The sequence below is a fragment of the Acanthochromis polyacanthus genome, chromosome 10 (assembly GCF_021347895.1).
Source record: "Acanthochromis polyacanthus isolate Apoly-LR-REF ecotype Palm Island chromosome 10, KAUST_Apoly_ChrSc, whole genome shotgun sequence".
NCBI lineage: Eukaryota > Metazoa > Chordata > Actinopteri > Pomacentridae > Acanthochromis > Acanthochromis polyacanthus.
The window spans coordinates 30,573,011-30,587,887 of NC_067122.1; the positions used below are offsets into that span (position 1 = coordinate 30,573,011).

At 40.5% G+C, this 14,877-nt stretch overlaps 1 protein-coding gene across 2 annotated transcripts in view; it reads left to right on the forward strand.

Annotated features, from left to right (window-relative positions):
* Positions 1 to 1,237: 1,237 nt before the first annotated feature.
* enpp6 (ectonucleotide pyrophosphatase/phosphodiesterase 6) overlaps positions 1,238 to 14,877 on the forward strand; it is a 75,041-nt gene continuing 61,401 nt past the window's right edge. The window contains exons 1-2 of one of the 2 annotated variants that reach the window (XM_051954188.1): positions 1,238 to 2,530; positions 7,429 to 7,704. In XM_051954188.1, coding sequence (XP_051810148.1) covers positions 7,464 to 7,704 — 241 coding nt within the window. In that variant the 5' untranslated portion in view covers positions 1,238 to 2,530; positions 7,429 to 7,463. Of the gene's footprint in view, positions 2,531 to 7,370; positions 7,705 to 14,877 lie in introns of those variants that run through there. The other variant, XM_051954187.1, reaches the window with a different exon arrangement.

Below are 14,877 nucleotides of genomic sequence, written 5' to 3' on the forward strand. Positions count from 1 at the left end.
AGTATGAACAAGTCAAACAAATGTGTATATATATGTGTATATATATATATACATATATATATATATATATATATATATGAAGTCTCATCAGAATCTGCTCAATATTTGAACATGGACGCACCCGGCCAGTTTCAAGCAAGAGGAAGAAGAAGAAGAAGAGGAGCTATAAGAATGCGTGGTGGTGGAATACGAGGAAGAGGCCGAGGTGCACACAGATACCAAGCTGTCCCTGATGAAATTCAGGCTACTCTTGTTGACCATGTAATCAACCATGGCCTAACAATGGCAGAGGCAGGTCAACGAGTGCAGCCTAATGTGCCCCGCTCCACAGTTTCGTCTATCATCCAAACCTTTCGCAGGGAAAACAGGTATGTAAACAATGATGTTGTGCTCTAACAGGACATTGTGAGTAATGTAGGCAAGTTTGTACAAATTTTTGAGAGTTTTATGGGTGGGTGTGGTAGTAGTTGAGCTACTGTATATAAACACTAAATAGTACATTTACATTAGTAACTCATTACTTCAGATCTGGTAATATTGTGTTATTTTGTCTGGGATTGCACGACTTTCTTATTTGGGTGGCAGAGAACATCTTCTGAATCAGCAACAGGAGGATGAGATCTGCAGTATAGTGATGGCAAATAATGCTATCACGTTGAGAGAGATCCGTACTAAAATCCTAGAAGACAATAACATTTTTCAGAACATCAATGCCATAAGCATCTCAACAATAGACAGAGTTTTAAAAAAGCATAAGATGAGCATGAAGCAACTTTACAGGGTTCCATTTGAGAGGAACTCTGACAGTACAAGTAAGTACGTGGTGTGCATGGTTGTCTCATAATCTGTTTTACTGAAAAGTTGTAATTCCCAATTTTCTAAGATTCAGTTTTTACCTGATCACTGAGTACTGAGTGAGTACTTACTGAATATTAGAAAATAAGACAAAGAAATTATAGATATGCTTACTGTAATACAACTATTGTAATCCTTCTTTGTTTTTGTTTTTTTACTGTAATGAATGTCTAAACATTTACAAAAATTGGCAAAGGAGCTGCAATTAGTGCCTCCTGAAGATAAATGGGAGTATTTCCCATCATAAGATGGGAAATGCATAGTGGTCATAGTGCCTCACAGTACCTCTATCTCAACTAGTTTTGGTACCACTGTTGTAACGGATGGAAACATGGAGCATTCCTTTGCAATTTGATGTATGTACTGTCTGATTTTCTGTATAACTTATAACTAATGAGATGTTTTGTTCATTGTATTGCAGAGAATAATGGCTTTGGAAGGCAACGAGGCTCCTCACACCCTTGTGTTTGTGGATGAGGCTGGGTTCAATCTAGCCAAGGGACGAAGACATGGCCGGAATATTTATCGGCCACCGGGCCACAGTTGATGTCCCAGGCCAGTGTGGGGGCAATATAACCATGTGTGCTGCCATTTCTGAGAATGGTGTGGCAAGTCACATCCCCAGCCTTGGCCCATACAATACAGAAAAACTCCTGGCATTCTTGGATCATCTCTATTTAGAACTAATTCCTGAAAATGAGAGAGGGTTGGTTGGGCCTAACTTCCCAAAATTTGTTATTGTGTGGGATAACGTAAACTTCCACCGTGGCCAGCGCATCAGAGACTGGTTCACTGCACACCCCAGAATGCTGATGGTGTTCCTACCGCCTTACTCAGCATTCCTGAATCCAATTGAGGAGTTTTTTTCAGCTTGGAGGTGGAAGGTATACGAGTTTCGAGCTCAGAACCAGAGGACCCTGCTACAAGCAATGGATGCCGCTTGTGATGATATCACCACAGACCAATGGTTTCGGCATGCACGTGGATTCTTCCCCCGTTGCATTGCAAGGGAGAGGATAAGGTGTGATGTGGATGAGAATATGTGGCCAAACCAACAGGAGCGCGAGGGAAATGACGAGGATGAGGGAGAATGAGGGGGTGAACTGCAAAGTGGAGGGTAACTCCAGCGTGACTTTCTGTTTCTGTTTTGTGTTTAAATAGTTTATTCACAGTATGCTGAGCTGTATAAATTGCTTTACTTTATCTTCAACATGATGTATAGCATTCATTTCAGTTGTGAATATATAAATAGTGTCTTTCTCATTAGCTTTGCAAGCGTTTTGGATGTGAAACTGCATTTTGTTGAGATCAAACTTGCTTGTAAGTAGATGAAACAGAGTTTTGAAATTTGTGTGAGCTGTTTTGCAAAAGTTGATTTGGTTTTGAGAAGATGAAACCGAGTTTTGGAATTTGTGTGAGCTGTTTTGCAAATGTTGATTTGGTTTTGAGAAATGTGTCAAAGCAATTGAGAAACTGTAAGAATAAATTTCCCATGGCTGTGCATGTAACAAAGGCGAACAATTCTTGACTGTTGCACCCCTCCATTTGGAGTGATACATTCCACCCCGTCTAAGTTGGTATGCTCCAGCCCTGGTGCAGTTGAGAAGACGGTGTTCAACTCGTTAGCTTCTCGTCGCTCTGTGTACATGCTGTTGTGTGCATCAATTGAAAGAATGTAAGTTTGTTTAAGTAAGATATACATAGTGTGAAGGATTTCCACTGAATTATGTTTGTGCATTTCATGTTTAATCTGCGGCCTCATGTTAATTGAGCATCGTTAAGTGCCGCTACGGAATGCAGTGTTACGGTCGCATGTGTGTTTAGCACCTGTTGTTCTTATAGTAGGAGTTAATGCTTATTACCACGTATGCTGTTGCAGGAGAAGTGTATATGCTATGGCTATTGTTGCTGCAGAGAAATATATGTGTGTTGCATATGTGCTGTAGAGTGCTAACCTCTGCTAGTTACATATAGTTATCGGTAGTTCCTGCATGAAAAGTACTGCTTTTGTGTTACTTCCCCCTAAGGGAATTTTGTGAAGGGACGTATTGTATGGTCTCATGGCACCATCTTGTGGTCATTTTGTAATATAGCGGTAAAGCACCCTACAAGGCCAATGTGATATTTTGAATTAACAAATCGCTGTTAAATGGTAGTTAGTACATAGAGATACATTCTTATATTGTGTTATATTTTCAATTTCAGACCACACACATACGGCATTCTGTACACCTAGTTGGACTTTGTCAATAAAGTCTCTGAAGCGGAACACGTGGACAGTCTGTGATTTGATCGATCACACCAGTGGTGGTTGGTGAATTCCGAACCATAAGAATTGGAAAGGAGCCGTTGCGCTATACTTTCTTTTAGTGCAAGTGCCATGTGTGTGTCACTACTCATGTTTTGTTTTGTCTTATTGAGTTTTTTTTTTTTTTTTTTTTACACCATTGTACTGTTAGACATGGGGGATATTTGATGTTCCTCTGCCACAGTGACGAAACTTCTAAACGTTTTGACTAGTAGTGCTCACACAACGCTACAGGGACTTTGCATTTTGAGGGCACTGACCATTTGTATGAAAAAAATGTTTAGTTTTGAAGCATGAGTGAATTGTTTTCATAGATATATGACCTTTTGCTGGTGATCCATGGAGTTGTGCTAAGTCATCCACGCCATTTTGCCAAATGAACCTATGATTTTGAGAACGTACTTTCTGTTTTCAAGAAATGTGCTGAAGGTATTGAGAAAAAATGTGTCATTTTGGTGCCACTGACTATTTACACGGGAGGAGTATTTGGTTTTGAGGCATGGATGAAGTGTTTTGAGAGAGATATGGCATTTTGCTGGTAATCCATGGTGTTGTGCAGAACCATAGAAAGTATTTTGCAAAATGCACCTAGAGTTTTGAGAATGTCATCTCGGTTTCAAGAAATGAGCCAAACCAATGGAGAAAAACTGTAATAGACCATCTGAATTTGAGTGATGCCCTGCTCAGTGCAAACAAAGACAGAAATTGTCTTTCCAGCAGTATGAGCTACTCCACCAGCTGGCTCTCTAGATCATTGCCAAGCTGATGGATGGCCCCATCATCACAAAGGGCAAATTAATGTTTTATCTGCATGTTAGATACCTGGTATTCATGGAAGCATAGGCATCAGTTTAGGGGGGGACGGTAGGGACGTGTCCCCCCCACTTTTTGTCAGGGGTCATTTTGTCTCCAACACATTCAAATTCTTCACATGTAAGCCGTTATAAACCCAGTTATTTTCAGTAGTATAGAAAATTCCGACGCTCCTGAACGCACCATCCGCACTCGGCTGAGAGTTGCACAGACAAGCAGCACACCTTTGTGAGGTTAAAAAAAACAAACAAATAAAAACCCGCGCAGATGCTAAATTTGCGCCTGTGCCAAGTGGAAGCTCCGACCAGAGGCGTGCAGGGGCAAAATTTCAGCCCGGGAGAATTAGTACTATAGCGGCCCACAGACCCCTCGACCCACATGTACCGATAGCTCAACAGCTTGAGCCTCTACCTTTGGTGTGGTGGTTGTGAGTTTGAGCCCAGCTTGTGGCATTTTGCCGCCATTCTTTGACATTTTCTCAAAGTGCTGTGGTCTCCATCCCCCCCACTTTTAAAAACAAACTGACGCCCTTGCATGGAAGAACAGTTGACACAGAGGAGAGGAGTGGAACTGGACTGTGGTTGGCCACATCATGTCACATCTAGCTTTTGACATTTTAGCCACCTATTTCGAATATCTTTTCCCACTTTTTGGACCTAACTAGAGTAGTCTAGAATACAAACTCCAGGTTCAGGAAGATGTGTTATAGTATGGCAGCAGCACAAAGAGGGGGACTATTCCTAAAGGTACTACTAATACTACTTGATCATAACACAGCGCCTTAGGCTTTGAACATCACAAACTGTCATCTGTCAGTGTGCTCTCAGTGTCTTGCATTTTGAGGCTACATTGTGAAGCATGTAATGCATCTTCTACTGCAGGAGTGTGGGTCAGAATAGCCAGAAAAGCATGATGGTGTGTGTAATTCAGAATACAACCAGATGTAGTGGGACATCTGGGTATTTTTGACATAATGATTTTATCTTATTATGGGACATAATAAATCTTATCTCATATATACATACATACATAAATACATACATACATACATACATACATACATACACACACACATATATATATATATATATCAGTTTGCAATTGTACAGAAACAGCTTGGTAGAGCTCTCAAGCTACAAAAATAATTACATTATGTTACATTAATAGTCAGAAATAAACACCAGAATTGCTGTCATTAATGATCTATCAAATAGTTACACATCATACCGATACGTTCACACAAATGCTATTTCAATTCTTGGCATCCGACCTACCACAAATTTATGTGTTGCTGAATATTTCCAGAAGTACATATTTGCAATAATAATATACTATTGTATTAGTGCCACTTTGACCCATGTGGAATCATGAATCATCATCATGTTGTAAGTGATGATGGCGACAAATAAAACAGATGCAGCAGAAAACTGACAGCTACAGATACATTTTAAAGGGAAAGTACAGTAACTCTTCTTACAGTGAAATAAAAATGAAATAAAGTTCTGTACCTGCTCAGCTACACAGAGAAGACCAGAGTGGAGCTGTTTTTCTTGAATTGTATGAAGGTTATTGATTTATTCAGGCAGCCTCAAGAAACTCACCAGTAGTTATAAAATAGTTGGAATTCATTGTGAGATTAGATCTGTACAAGATTTGGGGCATGTCAACAAACCCCGCTTTCTTTTTCTTAGCAATTAGGAGCAGCAATGTTTTGCCACTTTATGCATTGACTGAAATTGTATTGAATACTTGTGTCTTTTAGTTATCTTGTGCCCCAAAAAGATGTTTCAGAGACTCAGTAAATGAACAGATTTTTTTAGAGGAGACACTGACAAATCCACACTCAGAGACTAAATTAGGATTTTCACACAGAACAGCTGGTCAGTGTGTTTATTTTTACTACTGCTCATAATATCCCATTTTCCATAAACCGTTTAGCTAAACTTACTTGGTAAATGTGGTATTGGTATATTTTCACTATAAATCCTATAACAAATATGTCATCATGAAGTGCAAAACAAACAATGAGAAGAGTTGCTGTAGCTTGAAATAAAATTGCTGCCTTTTTTGTCTCAAAATGTTTGGATACTTGAAGACAAATTAAAGAGACAAATAGCGGTAACCGAAGAGCCCAGAGCAACCTCTGAAGACATTAAAGGTGAACTCCAAGGTCAAGGTTCATCAGTGTCAGATCCACCATCCATCTTTGATTGAGCCAAAGTGGACTTCATGGGAGACGACCAAGGAGGCCACCATTCTTGAAAACAAATCATAAAAAAGCCAGACTGGAGCTTCTGGGTGAATGTCCTTTGGTTAGACGAGACAAAACTGGAACTTTTTGGCAAGGCACATCTACTATGTTCACAGACGCAAATATGAAGCACAGGAAGAAAAGAAGACTGTCCCTATTGTGAAACATGGAGGAGGATCTGTTATGTTCTGTGACTGCTTTGCTGCATCTGGAACAGGGTGTCTTGAATCTGTGCAGGTACAATGAAATCTCATGACTATCAAAGTATTCTAGAGAAATGTGCTGTCCAGTATCAGAAACCTTGGTCTCAGTGGCAGATCATGGGTCTTCCAAAACAATAATGACCCAAAATACACAGCTAAAAACAGTCAAAAATGGCTAAGAGGAAAACATTGGACTATGTTGAAGTGGCCTTCTGAGCCCTGAACTAAATCCTATTGAACATCTGTGGAAGGAGCTGAAACATGCCCTCTGGAGAAGGAACCCTTTAAACCTGACACAACTGGAGCAGTCTGCTCATGAGGAGTGGAAGAAAATACCTGCTGAGAGGAGCAGAGGTCTCACTGACAGTTACAGAAATGGTTTGATTGCAGTGATTGCCTCAAAAGGTTCTGCAACAAAATATTAAGTTAAGGGTACCATAATTTTTGTCCAGGTTACTTTCATTAGTTTTTTTAATGATTCTGCTAAACCACAATTCAAAAGCAGTGTCTGATTTTCATTGGTTAATTTTCATTACATCTTTATTTATTATTACTTTTGTCAGTTTCAAGTTATTTCAGTGATCATTGTGGGTTTTTTCTTTCTTTAACAGAGGGATGCCAACAATTTTGTCCACGTCTGTAGACAACCGATATAAGTAGTTTTTTGTTTGTTTGTTTGTAAAAATCACTATTTTTGTCGTGGACCCTCCTCAGACAGCATGAAACAAACCACAACATGCAACCAAAAGTCACAATAAAACAAAACTGACTGGATGGCTAAAGTGAAACTCAGGTTTACTGGCAGATTGCTTACACTTGTTCTCATGTTTTGTTGCTACAGGGCTGTAGGGCTCCTTGAAACTTATTCTACAGATTGCTATGCTTTCCTCCATAGGCAGGTGTCATGTTTGCGTGTTATTTCTCTGCGCTCATCCAGACAGTAACCCCTCCCACAGTGCTGATCCTCCATTCCTGCAGCTGTCTGCTCTCATCCACAGTCTGCAGCTGCTGTAGAAGCACGAGGCACCGGAACATGTCTCTCGGACAGACAGCCGCGTGCGTCCTGCTGTTTGCGCTGCTCGGTGCGGAGCCGCAAAGTCTGGAGGCTCGACCACTGCTCGTCTTCCTGATTGATGGATTCCGCTACGACTACATGGATGATCTATACGAACTACCCGGATTTCGCGAGCTCGTGGAAAACGGGGTGAAGGTGGATTACTTGACGCCGGACTTTCCGAGTTTGTCATACCCCAATTACTACTCTTTAATGACAGGTAAACATCTGTGTTTGTCAGTCTGTTCATGAGCTCACAGCACCAACGGGAAAAGCAGAAAATACCAGAGAAGCAACTCAACCACTGTGAAAACAATCAGGCCATCAGTACAATGCAAGGGAAATTTTGATTAAAAATATAACCTATGTTTTAGACAAATGCCAAAAATGTAAAACCTGTAGATACAAGAGCAGTGCATGTTTCAGGTATCCTGTCTGCTGCCTTTCCATTGCTGTAATAAACGGTCTGCTATCCTGCCAATAACATGAACTGTGGTGTTGTTGGTTTGGGTGTAGTAGCACTTCCAAAATGTTGGAGTTGACGTTATTATCACTGATTCCTATGAAACCTTACAGCTGACACAAATGCCGACTCACAGGAAATATGCTATGAGGTCTACAGTTGTCGAATTTATTCTGAGTAATCTACAGTCCAGTCCATAAATATTTGGACATTGACACAATTTTCAATATTTCGCCCCTGTACACCACCACAGTGGATTTGAAATTAAATAAGATGTGTTTTAAGTGCAGACGTTCAGCTTTAATTTGAGGGGATTTACATCCAAATCAGGTGAACGGTGTAAGAATTACAACACATTTTAGATGTCCTCCATCTTTTTAAGGCACCAAAAGTAATTGGACAGTTGTCTACTCAGCTGTTTCATGATCAGGTGTGTGTTACTGTTTAATCTACAAGGAGCAGATAAAAGGTCTAGAGTTCATTTCAAGGACTGTATTTGTGTTTGGAATCTAATGAGGTCAACTCTCAATATGAAGTCCAAAGAGCATCACTATCAGTGAAGGAAGCCGTCATTAGGCTGAAAATCCAAAACAAACCCATCAGAGAGATGGCAAAAACAATCGATGTGGACAAATCTACTGTTTGGTTCATTCTGAAAAAGAAAGAACTATCCAGAAAACCAAGAAAACAAGTGTAGAGTATGACAGAAAAATCTTTTCCCTGGTCAAGAAAAACTCCTTCACAACGGTGCACCTGATCAAGAACACTCTCCAGGAGATATAAGTCAACAATTCAGAGAAGACTTCACCAGAGTGAATACAAGGTGTAAATCATTGGTGAGCCTCAAAAACAGGAAGGGCAGGTTAGAGTTTGCCAGAAACATCTAAAGGCTGGGTTATGTTTTCTGCATGAACGAGTCGCTCAGTAGACTGTGTGTGACTGTCTTCTGAGCAACTCAAACTGCTCCCAAACTGCAGGGGGCAGCGTATCACGAACACACATCTACCTAGTCTACTCTAGTACTACACTAGAGTAGAAGAAGCTTGCCATTGTTACACCACTTAAATATGACATTTTACCGAATAAAAACATTTCAGCAGTTTCAATTTCACACGATGAATTCTTCATAACCCTGTTGTCATGGTGATCTCTGTGTGATGAATCGTATAAATGCCTGTATTTCTAGACTTCATCTACAAATTGCTTCTGGTCCTCTGCCATGTTTTTCCGTGCGTCTCCATCCGCTTTGTTAGAAAAATGTGGAGGTGCACAACGCGGAATTTTTCCGCCTAAGAAGGGCTGTTTGAGGAGGTGTGGCTGCTAAAACGGTGTAATTCGTCCACACGGACCTCACGGACGTGACAAGCATAAAACAAGCTTTAGAGAGCCTGTGCAGCTCTGAAACAACATCCTATGGACAGATGAAACAAAGATCAACTCAGGGCCGGGTCTAGCCAGGCATGTATGAGGGGGCAGCCACAAATGTTGAGGGGGCATTGTGCTCCAGCACCTTTTACCATGTCTAACTGACAAATTGACAAATTCACTCTCTAGGATGCGGGTACACTGAGCAAGTACCTTGTAAAGTAGTGTCGTCTCAAATGCTTGGCACTTGTTTTATTGTAGTTATTGTTGTTAGACTAGGGCTGGGCGATATGGCCTCAAATCAATATCACGATATATTGAGCACCTCTCCTCGATAACGATAAATGGACGATAATTCAGATAATTCCCTATATTATTAGTACTATATTATTCATATTATTAGTTTTCAACTTGTGAAAAGTAGGAAATAACTGACATCTCTTTTTAAAAAAAAAGTTTGCATTGCAGTTTTAAAAAAACAGGCAAGTTGCATAAACATTCAGAAATAAATAACTTACATCTAACCCTCTCCCATTCGTCATCAATACAGTGCAGCGTAAGGGTCATTTCATAGTCAACGCAAAGGCATGCAAACACGAACACACCACATGTCAGCCTCCCTGTTTTTTGTGCTATGCACTGTTCATATTCATAATTTAACAACATGTTAAATTATTATTTGTTTTAAAAATGTAAATTACTTATCAAAAAGACTTAACAATTCAATGAGCACTAGAATGCATGTGATAATATAGATTGAAAAATCAGCCGAAGTGATACCTCTTCTCCGAATATATAAGCTAAGCCAGTGTGCTGCTGTTAGCCAGTGAAAACAGAGCGGAGTGGCACCTCCTCACTTTGTTACACAATCTATGTCAGTGCGCTGCTGTGGCTGGAAATTTCCTTTGCCTTTTGGACTCGAACGGTGCCGGTGCAGTTGTTGTAATATTTTTTTCTTGGTGGTGGCGGTGCAGGTAAAACCCTACTTACCATGTGTAAACACCTTTTAAGACTTTTGAAAGACTGATTTAAGACATTTTAATGCCAATTAAAGCTGCAAGCAGCGATGGACGGGTCCTCGCATCCGCGCTGGTCGGCGAATCCATGCACGTCCACCAGGTGGCACTGTGACTGAGAGTGTGTGCCGGCCTCTGAATCACATCTGGACCAGAGTTTAATCACATGTAAAATTTCAGCCAGATTGGAGCATGTTCAGACTAGTTATACAGCATTTCCTGCCCATCCACCACCAGGTGGCGCTGCAACTCAGAGTGTATTTCAAACAGTGGATGTGATGAGGGTTGGACTCTGATCACTCATGAAAAGTTTCAGGCTGATTTGATCATGTAGAGGCCAGTTATACAGCATTTACTGTCCCTCCAACAGGTGGCGCTGCAACTGAGAGTGTCTGTTGGCCTGTAGATGTGATCAGGATTGGATTGTGATCACACATGGAAAGTTTGAGGCAGATTGGAGCATGCAGAAGAGAGTTATACAGCAGTTGTTGTTTCATGGCGAAGCATCAAAACTCTGATGGTCGCCATGACCACGCCATTTGGCTTCTGGTTAAACTTTTGATAACTTTTCATCACCAAGTCCTGCTGTGTGGACTGACAAAATTTCAGGTCTCCTGGAATTATCCCCTTGGAGGTATTAACTCTCAAAAATGAGATGGGGGATGGGGTAACCGAAATAACCAACATGGGCAGGATTACGTCGGTTAGAGACCCTAAATGTCAGTTTCGGTTATTTTTCGATTAATTGCCCAGCCCTATGTTAGACTAACCATATTTATTTCATGAACTTGGATTGCTGTTAGGTGTATGTCCCTCAACCTAAACTGATTGCACTTTGCCAGGCCTCTACCCTAAGACCTGCCCAACTTGGGTGTCCCTATGAAGACTAGCTTCTGTTGGTATAGCTCTTAGGGTCACTGAGGCACTCAAACCTCCTGACCACGATAAGGTGGTAATCCCTCAGGAGGATGTTTTTGTATTTTTTTGTATTTTTTGTGTTTTTTTTATAATACCCTTAGGAGGATGTTTTTGTTTAGTATTTATTTTTTTATTATTATGTTTATTTTTTTCAATAAAATTAAAGAAATCAAACAAAGGCTATTAGCCTAGACAGAACAAACAACTTAACAGTTACTTAGGTCTACTGGATGAGACCATTAGGCATGTCAAAAACATGTCCATAACAAAAGCAACTTACAAAAATACCCAGCAAATTGTCAACATCAACAAACAGAACAGATGTTGCCTAGGCTAGAATAGCTGGTGATGAACCAAAATGAACATTTTTGTAAAGGCTTTTTTATATTTTAAGTTTTTATTTTATTTTTATAAGACAAAAATAATAAAAGAAAGGCCTATTATGCAGCAAAACTTGCACAATTACGAATTGCCTTTTTTAAAAAGTTTGTCCTAGCGGTCTTGCCTTACTGTAGGCTGTTCTCTTCCCTTGTTGTGCTGATTAGCTGTGGCTTTGACCTGCTGTGACGCCTCAGATTCTGTCAGAGGTGTTGTGTTTATTTCTTCTTGCTACTAAAATGGTAAGTACACCATCTTTCAATTTCTAATCTGACTGAATAATTAATAAGTAATAAAAATAATTACACAGAGGCTATATAACAATTTTCATATAAAGTTCACTGGGAAATTCACCAGTTAATGTTCGCTCGTGTAAAGGTTAACTTCAACGTCTTTTAGGGTGACAGTTATTTTTGCTTTTGCGTTTTTGCTGGCCACTAATTTTAGTTATATTCTCCTAGGTCTCTAGGTCAATGGCAGCCTCCTGTTTCCCTTGGCAAACTCTCTCACAAATTCGTCCATGTCCAGCTTGTTTGTAATGGACTTTTCATGGGCCAAGATAACCAAGTTCCTCTTTCTGCAATGCAGCATAGTTCTGCGAAAGGGGGTTAAGACACGGGACAGTGTAGAGAAAGAGCTCTCACATGCAGCTGAAGAAACCCCAATGACCAGTGCTGTAATGTACAACTTGTACAGCGAGGGAAATGCTGCCTTGTAGTGCTGTAGGGTTTTGCACACTGTAGATAGATCTGGTTCATTGGGGCATTCCTTAAGCAACATGGGCTTTGCCACCAGGATTTCATTTTTCAGACATCCTGCATCAGTGCCAGCCAGCTCAGTCAACGGATGCAACAGAGCTCCGTGAAGGAATGTGTCAGATGAAGGCACAAGGCTGGATGTGGCCTTCATCAGCTCCAAATTCTTCTGGCAGAATCTCGTCTCCATCTCAGTAATTACCCTATCCAGAATGTTTAGTAGAGGTCTTTTAAGTGACTTATGGGGGGGGACACTGTCATCTGTGTCTGTGTGGCCCACTGTTGTAATTACAAATTACAACACTGTCACTGAGGTGCCTATTCATTGTTCTCCTTCCCTTTGCAGAAAGGTCATCCCCAGCTGCGGTGTGATCTCCCTCTCCCCACTCATCACTGTGATCCCTCATGGCCCTCAAAGAATCCAGTGCTGTACCAACCATATTTGAGGCTCTGCACATATCCACAGACTGAGACTGTAGCATGGCATTTGCTGGTGTCAGTAGACCAAGCACTTGAACCAGAAACTTGCCAATTTCAAAGAAGTGCTGCCTCTTAATCTGACAGAGCAGGCCTGATGCTTCAGTGCACAGATCCACTGCATCATCATCATCATCCTTTGCCACCTCAGACAGAACAGTGATGATTTGATCTGCATTCTCAGTTATGCAATTTGTCACCTCATAGTGGCTTGTCCACCGGATTTGGAGTAGCCTCCTAAGATTAGGAGCATCATACTTCCGAGTGATGTAGTGGTGCTGAAAAAAGTTGTACAAGGAAGAAGACAGATCAAAAAATCTTTTAGTACATTGTTCGCTCTGCATGGCATGCACAACCACCAGGTGCAGTTGGTGGTTGTAGCAGTGAATGTAGGGTATATACTTTCCCAGCTTCTGTTGGAGCAGAGCTTGAACACCTCCTCTCACCCCACTCATCACTGAAGCTCCATCATAGCACTGGCTAAGAATGTTGTCAGCACTGTAACCAGCATCAGAGAGGCACTTCAGGATCTCAGAGGTTATGTACGCTGCATCTAGTTGGTCGAGGTGAAGCAGCCCAATGAGATACTCCTCGGGTAGGGAAGCACTGACAAACCTGATCATAACTGACAGGTTTTCAACATTACACCTGTCCCTGGTCCCATCACTCTTGAGGCAAAACCCCACAGCATCAGCATTTTCATATTTTATTTTATCTCTCCAAGCACCATGCTTGCCAGTGTGTCAATTATTTCATTTTGTACGTGATTTGATGTGTATGTTGCTGCTCTCATGTCTTGTACCATCCTCCATTTTCCTGTATGTGCCTTTTAAACAGGGAAAATGGGTGTATTACAAACGCACTTTTTTGTTTTCACAATAATCCCTGATTTTTCCATATCTGCAATAACCGGTCTTATACCTTCTATCGCTGCTTGTTTCAGAGGATATTGAGGAATCTGTGGTCGATATGGAGTGGCTGCTTGTATTTCAACAGGTGGAAAATCTTTTATCAGTCCTACATCTGTAGGGCTGTTGGACCAGAGATCACTGGGCAGGTTTTTTTTTTTTTTTTTTTTTTTTTTAAATTCTGGGTAATCCTCTATAGACAAACAAATTAATGATCAGGTTTCTTTTCCATCCAAATGTGTGGAGGGTGTGGTTTTTACACACCACCCAAGAGGCTGTTTCATGAACCGCAAAAGTTGTTGTAATTCGGGTGTTTAGCTCTATTACTCTGGTTTTCAGGTCTGCACTCTCATGAGATAGGGTTTGTTTCTTTTTTCCGTCCGTTAAGAAATATGCAACCACATCCATATATTAATATCTTTATATAGTAATACATTTATACTTTATCACATCAATGCTCTATCAACATGAAATTTTATTTTAACGATCTGTTGAACCGTGTGATAATTGTTCCTGTGGTCTTAATACTGCATACAGAGTGAAGTGTTTGAAATGTACCAGGCTGAGCTGCATTCCAGAGATAAAAAGAACCTTGAAGCAAAAGCAGCTGAAAGTAAACCATTTTAAGCACTGAGTTCTCATTGTGGTACGAACTAACAGCAAGAATACAGTCTTGGTCTTACAGGAACAATTACCTCACACACCTCATAAAAGCTCATCATTGAAAAATCCCAAACCTCTAAACATATGAACAACTGAAAATTAGATTCCTTTTTTTGTGATCAATTATTTTTATTTAGAAAAAGAAAAGCATGAAACAATTCAACGACAGAGGTACAACAAATTACAAGCACTTCCTTTTCAACAATTTTTGAAGATGACCCCCCCCCCCCAATTTGCGACATTCCCTCCCTCCCATGATCTTCTGTATTGTAGTTTCAAAGAGTACATATTAATACAGCACACCATATCCTGGTCTCATTCGTAATTCGTAAGTTGAGGTAAAAAGAACAAAAAAACAGAAACAAAAGCGTATATGTATACCTACATACCGCATACATACATATATACACCGATATATACATACACACACACACACACACACACACACAC